The following is an 8,136-nucleotide window of genomic DNA, read 5'->3' as shown; positions in this document are numbered from 1 at the left end:
TATATATATATGTATATTATATATATATTCCACTGAAATGTATCTTTATCCATTGTGAATAATCCTGCAATGAGCATTATTATAGAAATATCTGCACTCCCAGGCTCACTGCAACATTATTCACAATAGCCAAGATATGGAAATAACCCAAGTGCGTCCATGGACAGATGAATGGATAAAGAAAATGTGGTGAACTATTAACATTCCATTAACAATGGAACATTATTCAACCTTGAAAAAGAAGTAAATCGTGTCATTTGCAACAATATCAATTAACCCAGAGGACAGTATGCTAAGTAAAGTAAGCTAAGCACAGAAATACAGGCACTGCTTGATCTCACTTCCATGTGGAAATTGATAAAGTAGAATGCACAGAAGCAAAGAATAGAATGTTGGTTGCCAGGGGCTGGGTGTTAGGGGAAATGGGGAAATGTTCGTCAAAGGGTACAAAACTTTAGTTATGCAGGATGAATAACCTCTGGAGATCTAACATACAGCATGAAAACTATACTTAATAATACTGTATTGCATTTTTGCAATCTGCTAAGAGAATAGACCTTAAATGTTCTCACCATACCAAAGAAAATAGTAACTGAGAGGTGCTAGAAGTGTTAATTACCTTGATTTAATTATTTCACAATGTATATGTGTATATATACACATACATATTAAAAATCACATTATACACATTAAACATATTTAATTTTTATTTATCAGTGATACCTTAATAAAGCTAAAGGGAGGTAGGTATTTCTGTAACTATCTTAAAAATATAATTCATCACATTAACAAATCATAGTAAATTAAGAAGAATAAAACTTACATTACTACCAAAAGAAATGCCATATTTTTGAAAGCATCTGCAAAATCCTATTTAAAACTTCTGCAAATATATTTTCTTCAGCTTCTTCCCTTATATTTTTTATTTTTTCATCACATTTTATTTTTAATAATTTTATGTTTTCCTCCTTTTGTGCCTCTGATTTATGCTCATCCTCTTTTACTAGTTTAATTTCTTCACTTAATTGATCAGTGTAGATTTTCCTCAAAATCTCTTCCCGTTGTTTCAGCCTTTCCTCTGTGTCCTTGTATATGGCGTCAGAAAAGTAGGCCCCTTTGTTGCACTGCACCATTTTCTCTATCAGCTCCACCAGCTCCTGCACTTGACCTTCCTTCTCTGCCTCACTGGTTTGGTTGCTGTTGCTAAAGGCACAGCAGCGGTTCCCGCACTCCTGGACGATGCTTTTTAGGCTCACATCCGCATCTGCTATGAAGTCACTCAAGCTCTGGCCCTCCAACTCTTCTTTGCGAGTGAACAAAATAACCATGTGCTTCATGGCTGGCTTCCCAAAGACAGCCTTGATCAATCCAACAGTTTTCTGCTCTTCCTCTGTGTAGCGGCCCAGCTGCAGAACCAGGACAATAGCATGGGGCCCTGGGCAGGAGGAGATGACGCAGCGGCTGATTTCCCTGCAGGTGGTTTCCAGCCTCTCCTTGTTGTCAAAGAGCCCTGGGGTGTCAACAACAAGAAGGTCTCTCCCCTGCCATTCCCGGGATGCTTTTTGACAGGTCTTGGTAACAGCTTGGGCAGCAATTCTAGACTCAAAGATTTTCTTTCCAAGGATGGTGTTCGCTGTTCCACTTTTCCCACTTCCAGTTTTCCCTACCAGAACGATCCTCAGAGAGCGGTCCTCACTCTCAGCCATGCTCACGTCAGGAGGCTCTGGAACTTAGGCACGTACAAGACCTTAAAGAGGGGAAGATAGGAAAAAAAGCCAGTTTGGGTAAGTGGGATCCATTCCCAAACTTCTTTTCTGCTTTCTCTTTCTTCTGAAAATTTGTAACATCCTATTATCCATATTAATCCCAGTAAAGACAGAAGGATGAAATAGTCCGATTAATATGGAAGAAATAATAGAGAAAGCAGTTAAAGAGTTTCCCACAAAGCAGTACCAGGTATAGATGGTTTCACAGGGGGATTCTATTGAACCTTTTAAGATCTGAGCATCTCAAAGCTACCTAAAACTGCTCCTGGCCATATAAAAAGAAGGAAAAAGTTACATTTTTTTCTATGAAGCAAGTATATTGATTCTAAAGGCTGACAAATATTTCATCAATAAAGAAAACTACAGATGTGTCTCATTTGTGAATATGAATATAAAAATCCTAAATAAATTATTAGACACTAATAAATAATAGACTGTGATTAAGTGTGATTTATTTCAGAAATACTACGGTGGGTCAAATATGAGAATGCTGATTGTTACAACACATCCCATTAATAGGTTAAGAAGAAAATTAGCTAGATGCAGGAAAGATATTTGGCCAAATTTAACACGGATTCGTGTTTAGTTTGTAGGACAGAAAAAATATATATTTCTTTAACATGATTTTATATAAATATAATTTTTTAATTTTGTCATCTTTATTTTTTTCTGTAACTAGAATATCCTTTGTTTTTGCAAATTTGATCTTGAGACCATTTCAATAGTTTACATAATTGTACAATAAAAATTATATTTTAAAACACCAGTAAAAGTTAAAAGAAATGGAATAAACCTAATTGTATTTTGTGTCAAGGATGAACCACACAAAGATTTGTCCTGAGAGGCTTGAAAATGTAGTATTAATAATTTCACTCTGTGTGTGTGTGTGTGTGTGTGTGTGTGTACTGTTTTGAAGTCCATCTAAAAGGCATAAACCATGGTCAGCCAAGTAGCAATGAGTGCACTTAACACCCAGATTGTGATCTTCAAATGGCATTTCCCACAAAAGAAATTAGGACTACTAGGAAAAAGTACTGATTCCAGGTCTGGGCCAGCAAACATACAAGTTTAGCCTACAACATCTTTCATACTAGAAAGCAGGGATGTTGTCAAAAATTACTTAGTTTTATCAGAAGAACTTGGAAGCTATCTTAAAGAGGTTCCAACTGGACAAAGATGGAACAATTTGAGCATCATTAATAAAGATTGTTCCAATGGATTAAAATACACCAAATATATTGAAATCCAGTAGTTTATAACAACACCATGTTCCTGAAAGAAGTTAATTGCTCCCTTGGAAGTATGCTAGGAGAGTGACTCATCATTCTGAACATTGACAACTAAAGCGAAAGAAGCATTTATTTTGTCTTTCCTACATCTCATCTTTTAACTATATCTCACAAAAGTGAAAGAATCGCTGAATGAAAGTTCCTTTGCATAGGACTATTCCATCTAATAAATGAATAAAGAATGATAGAATATCATCTTTTGGTAACTTTTAATGAAACAAATTCATTCTAGACAATCATTAACATCTGCTAACATCACAAAAAGAGAGGCACCCAAATATTATGTGCCTTCTAATGGAAGTTTAGGATAGCATCTATGAAGTATTCCCACTAAAAAAACAAAGTCAAACTTTAATCTGGTCCAACCTCCCCATTAATATAAATTCACACAAAACACTGGAGCTAGAAGTGAATGTTAAATGACATCGTTAGGATGCATTCAGCAGTATGAATACTGTCCAGTTCTGTTGGACAAAAGACCTTCCCTTCCTTAAACAAAGAAATTTAACACAACATTAAGTGAAACTTAAGAGATGTCAAACAATTGTAATATATGAATTTTACTTAGATCCTACCTCAAACAATTTTAAAAATTATGAGATCTTCAGGGAACTCTGAATACAACTGGTAGTATTAAAATTTATAATTGTCTTTTGAAGCCTGTTTATGAAATTGTGGAAATGCTTTCAAATGGTCTTTATCTTTCAGAGACACATATGCAAACATTTACTGATAAAATGATATAAGGTCTGACATTTGCTTCAAAATAATCTGTGATAGAGTTGAGAATAGGAGCAGATAGTTGAACAAGACTGGCATAAATTGATAACTGTTAGATTGTAGTATAGGTACAAGAAGTTCCTTATATTATTTTTTACCTTTGAATAAGTATAAATTTTCCACAGATAAAAAAATGAACCCATGTATAGTGTAACCACTATCGAGTATATACTGCATATCAGAACACCCTGATAAAACATGTTTTGTACATCTCGTTTACTCTTCAAAAATACTCTACAGTGAAACTAATTTTATTATTCTAATTTTTTAAATGAGGAAGCTGGTGTGGCTCAAAACTTCTAGGAAACATGCCTCTGGTCACTGTGCTAATAGGTATTGGGCAGAGAAGACATTCGATTCAAAGTCTGTCTGACTCTACCAGGCTCACTCTTAACCATGCACTCTACCACCTGTTCTTGGTTACTCTCAGGCCATGATTCTAAATTTTCATTGACATGGCATCAGAGATAGATCAGTGGAGGGCAAAGGAGATGATCCACACTTTCTGCAAAAAAGTGAGCTGGGAGCCAGCCTGTGATAAGGGAACCGTGAGGAGGGCTCTGCATTTTTCATGGACTTTTCCATCTCTCCCATATTGAGAAGCCAAACGTGAGAGAGACAGTCAGAAAAATCACTTTAAAACTTTCTCAAGTGGTTCTTGGAAGATCCAGAGGACCTCCAGCTAAGAGAAAGGCTGAGAAGTGACAAAAGCATTTACAACAGAGGTGGACAGTTCTAAACTGTGGCCAGACCCACCAGTTCTAGAAAATTTCGTAAGCTCCTTGAGATTTAGTTCCCTCCGCCATAAAAAGGGAAAATAAAACCAATCTTGCAGGGTTGTCCTTAGGCTTTCATAGAGTGATTTCTATAAAGGTCTTTTATAACAACTCTTTTTGTATTGAATGGCGGAGCAGCCCCACAAGTTACACTGTTAGGGACACTGCTTGTCTCTGCTTAATGCTGGAAAAAGTCAGCAGACTGAATTCTAGTGTTCCTCTACCATGAGTGATCTGGGTACCCCTTAGATTTGGGAATCTGGGGTAGGATTCTGGGTACCCCTTGAATTGGGATTCTGATTCTTTTTCAGTAAGAAGAGGGACTTAGACAGGTGGACCCTAAATTGCCTGTCACCTCTACAAATCTGCCTTAGGAGCTCTTAATTTCTTATGCAGGTTATCAGGCAACACTCTATGTCTATCAAAACAGCCAGTGAGTGGAGGGTGCACTATGCAGCCATGCGTGTCCCGTTACATATGAGATGCATAGACTCCGCAAACACATCTCCTCACTGCCCTTCCTTCTCACCCCTCCCACAGCACCTTCTATGCAGTGCTGCTAGCACAGTGCCCTGTCCCTCCTCAGGGCAGAGTCCACTCCACCCACACACCCTGTCCTCACTGCCCTTCACAGCCCAATAGCACCAACCCCTCTTCTCAGCCAGGCTCATCTTCTCTTGAACAAGTTGAGTTTTTAAGTGCAAATAAATCTCCTCACTCCCCTTCCTACTCACCCCTCCCACAGTACCTTTCTGCAGTGCTGCTGGTACAGTGCCTTGTCCCTCCTAAGGGCAGAGTCCACTCGACCCACACCCTGTCCTCACTTCCCTTCACAGCCTGATAGCCCCAGGCCCTCTTCTCAGCCAGGCTCACCTTCTCTTGAACAAGTTGAATTTTCAGATTTTCTCCAAGGAGGCTGCTTGAGCTGTTGCTTTTGCTTTGACTGTGAGACAGAAGTGTCTGCACCCCCACCAAAACCTCTAAGTCAGGAAGCTCAGACTGGGTGGAGTCACACACAAAAAAAGTTTGTCTTTAAAGAAACAGAAATACTGCTCCATAATCTGGTGATTGCTTCAATTTTGCCAGTTGAAACCTTTTGCCCATGGGCCTGCTATAAACACCATTTCCAAAGCTACATTTTTTGCTTCAGGTTATAGTGATGGGTGCAAAAGAGCCTTATTAAACGACCCAAATATTGCCTAGAAAACAAGGCACAGGATCTGATTGTCTTCCCTGGGTGGAGTGGGAGGCTGAAGGGTGATTTGGGGAAGAAGGGAGACAGGCATATACCTTGCTGTTTCCAAGCGTAGAGCTGGGGGTTCTTACTGATTGTGTAATATGGGTTTTTAATTGTAGTCTTTCAGGAAGGCCTCAAGTTACTCATTCAAAAGTTAACAGCACTGAGGCTCAAAGGCAGAGTCCAAATCATTAGGAACCAAGGAAAAAAAGGAAGGTGAGGCCTGGAAAAATAATCTGCCCTTGACCACATAGTTTCTCTAGTTGCTTTTCATATAATTCTTCCAAGTTTGAAAATATGCATGACCTAACAAGTAAAGATGCACCCGTGGAATAGATCCTACACCCCTTCCCCGCCTTACCCCACATCCTCCTACTCCAGTCTCAGGCAGAGATAGATTTTCTAGAATTTACCCAGTGGATGGTTCCAATCTGCTCTGGAGGTTTCTTGAGGCGAGAGGCATGTTCCCAAAGCTCTCACAGTTGACCAGATATTCCAGTTGGCTCCATAAGAATACTATGTTTAGAGTTCCAAGCCCATAGCCCCTGTCGCGGCCTTACCACCCTCCAGCACCCCATGCCAGGAGCGGGCCTAGAGCACTTGCCTTGCCCCTCCACGATCCGGGCTCGGGCACCCACCCAGGTCCGCACCACTGGCAGCCTGAAGGGAGTCGCTGGCTGTGGTTGCCGCTAGGTGTGATGTATCTGCATCTTGAAAGGAAGATGAAACAAAAGCCTTCTTTGGAATATTTGGATTTTTGTCACTTTCTGTGAACTAAAGCGATTTGGTGTCTCCTTTGCATTGTTTCTACACTTCAAGAACACAAGTTGAATCACTCAGACCCAAAAAACAAGTCTGAAACCAGCATCCATCAATATTTGGTCGATGAGCCAACCCTTTCCTGGTCACGCCCATCCACTAGAGCCAGTGAAGTAGTATGTTCCATCAACGTTTCTCACTATGAGCTCCAAGTAGAAATAGGAAGAGGATTTGACAACTTGACTTCTGTCCATCTTGCACGGCATACTCCTGCAGGAACACTGGTAACTATAAAAGTTACAAATCTGGAAAACTGCAATGAAGAACGTCTGAAAGTTTTACAGAAAGCCATGATTCTATCCCACTTTTTCTGGCATCCCAATATTACAACTTATTGGACAGTTTTCAGTGTTGACAGCTGGCTTTTGAGTTATATCTCCATTTATGGCCTATGGTTCAGCAAGTCAACTCTTGAGGGCCTATTTTCCTGAAGGAATGGGTAAAACTTTAATAAGAAACATTCTTTTTGGAGCAGTGAGACGACTAAACTATCTGCACCAATATGGCTGTATTCATAGGAGTAGTAAAGCCAGCCATATCCTCATTTCTGATGATGGCCTAGTGACCCTCTCTGGCCTGTCTCAGCTGCATAGTTTGGTTAAGCACGGACAGAGGCATAGGGCTGTGTATGATTTCCCACAGTTCAGCACATCAGTGCAACCATGGCTGAGTCCAGAACTACTGAGACAGGATTTACATGGGTATAATGTGAAGTCAGATATTTACAGTGTCGGGATTGCAACATGTGAATTAGCCAGTAGGCAGGTGTCTTTCCAGGATATGAAGAGAACTCAGATGCTGTTACAGAAACTGAGAGTTCCCCCTTACAGCCCAGTGGATATCAGTATTTTCTCTCAATCAGAATCCAAAATGAAAGATTCCCGGTCAGGTGTAGACTCTGGGATTGGAGCAAGTGTGCTTATCTCCAGTGGAACTCACACAGTAAATAGTGACTGATTACACACACCATCCTCAAAAACCTTCTCTCCTGCCTTCTTTAGCTTTTTACTGCTGTGTTTGCAACAAGATCCAGAGAAAAGGCCATCAGCAAGCAGTTTATTGTCCCGTGTTTTCTTCAAACAGATGAAAGAAGATAGCCAGGATTCAATACTTTCACTGTTGCCTCCTGCTTATAACAAGCCATCAGTATCATTGCCTCCAGTGTTACCCTGGACTGAGCCAGATTGTGATTTTCCTGATGAAAAAGACTCATATTGGGAATTCTAGGGCTACCAAATCATTTTATGTCCTATATACTTGACACTTTCTCCTTGCTGCTTTCTCCTTGCTGCTTTCTCCTTGCTTTCTCCTTGCTGCTTTCTCCTTGCTGCCGTCACCTGAGCAGTGTACACTGTGCCCAGTGTGTAGTCTTTTATTCCTCACCCCCTCCCACCCTTTCCCGAAGTCCCTCAAGTCCATTGTATCATTCTTATGCCTTTTCATTCTCATAGTGTAGTTTCCATCTCAAG

The 8,136-nt window shown here is 40.0% G+C and overlaps 1 protein-coding gene and 1 pseudogene across 1 annotated transcript; one reads left to right on the top strand and one right to left on the bottom strand.

Annotated features, from left to right (window-relative positions):
- Nucleotides 1-603: 603 nt before the first annotated feature.
- On the bottom strand, nt 604-5,599 carry GIMAP7 (GTPase, IMAP family member 7). Its single transcript, XM_011941456.1, has 2 exons — nt 5,485-5,599; nt 604-1,747 (listed from the first exon to the last, which is right to left on the bottom strand). Exon 2 carries the CDS (start codon nt 1,704-1,706, stop codon nt 828-830), a length of 879 nt encoding a protein of 292 aa, XP_011796846.1. The 5' UTR covers nt 1,707-1,747; nt 5,485-5,599; the 3' UTR covers nt 604-827.
- Nucleotides 5,600-6,167: 568 nt separating this feature from the next.
- LOC105511462 lies at nt 6,168-7,894 on the top strand (annotated as a pseudogene).
- The last annotated feature ends 242 nt before the right edge of the window (nt 7,895-8,136 follow it).

This window comes from Colobus angolensis, unplaced genomic scaffold (genome assembly GCF_000951035.1).
Source record: "Colobus angolensis palliatus isolate OR3802 unplaced genomic scaffold, Cang.pa_1.0 Scaffold2, whole genome shotgun sequence".
NCBI lineage: Eukaryota > Metazoa > Chordata > Mammalia > Primates > Cercopithecidae > Colobus > Colobus angolensis.
This window is presented reverse-complemented; position numbering and strand designations above follow the sequence as displayed.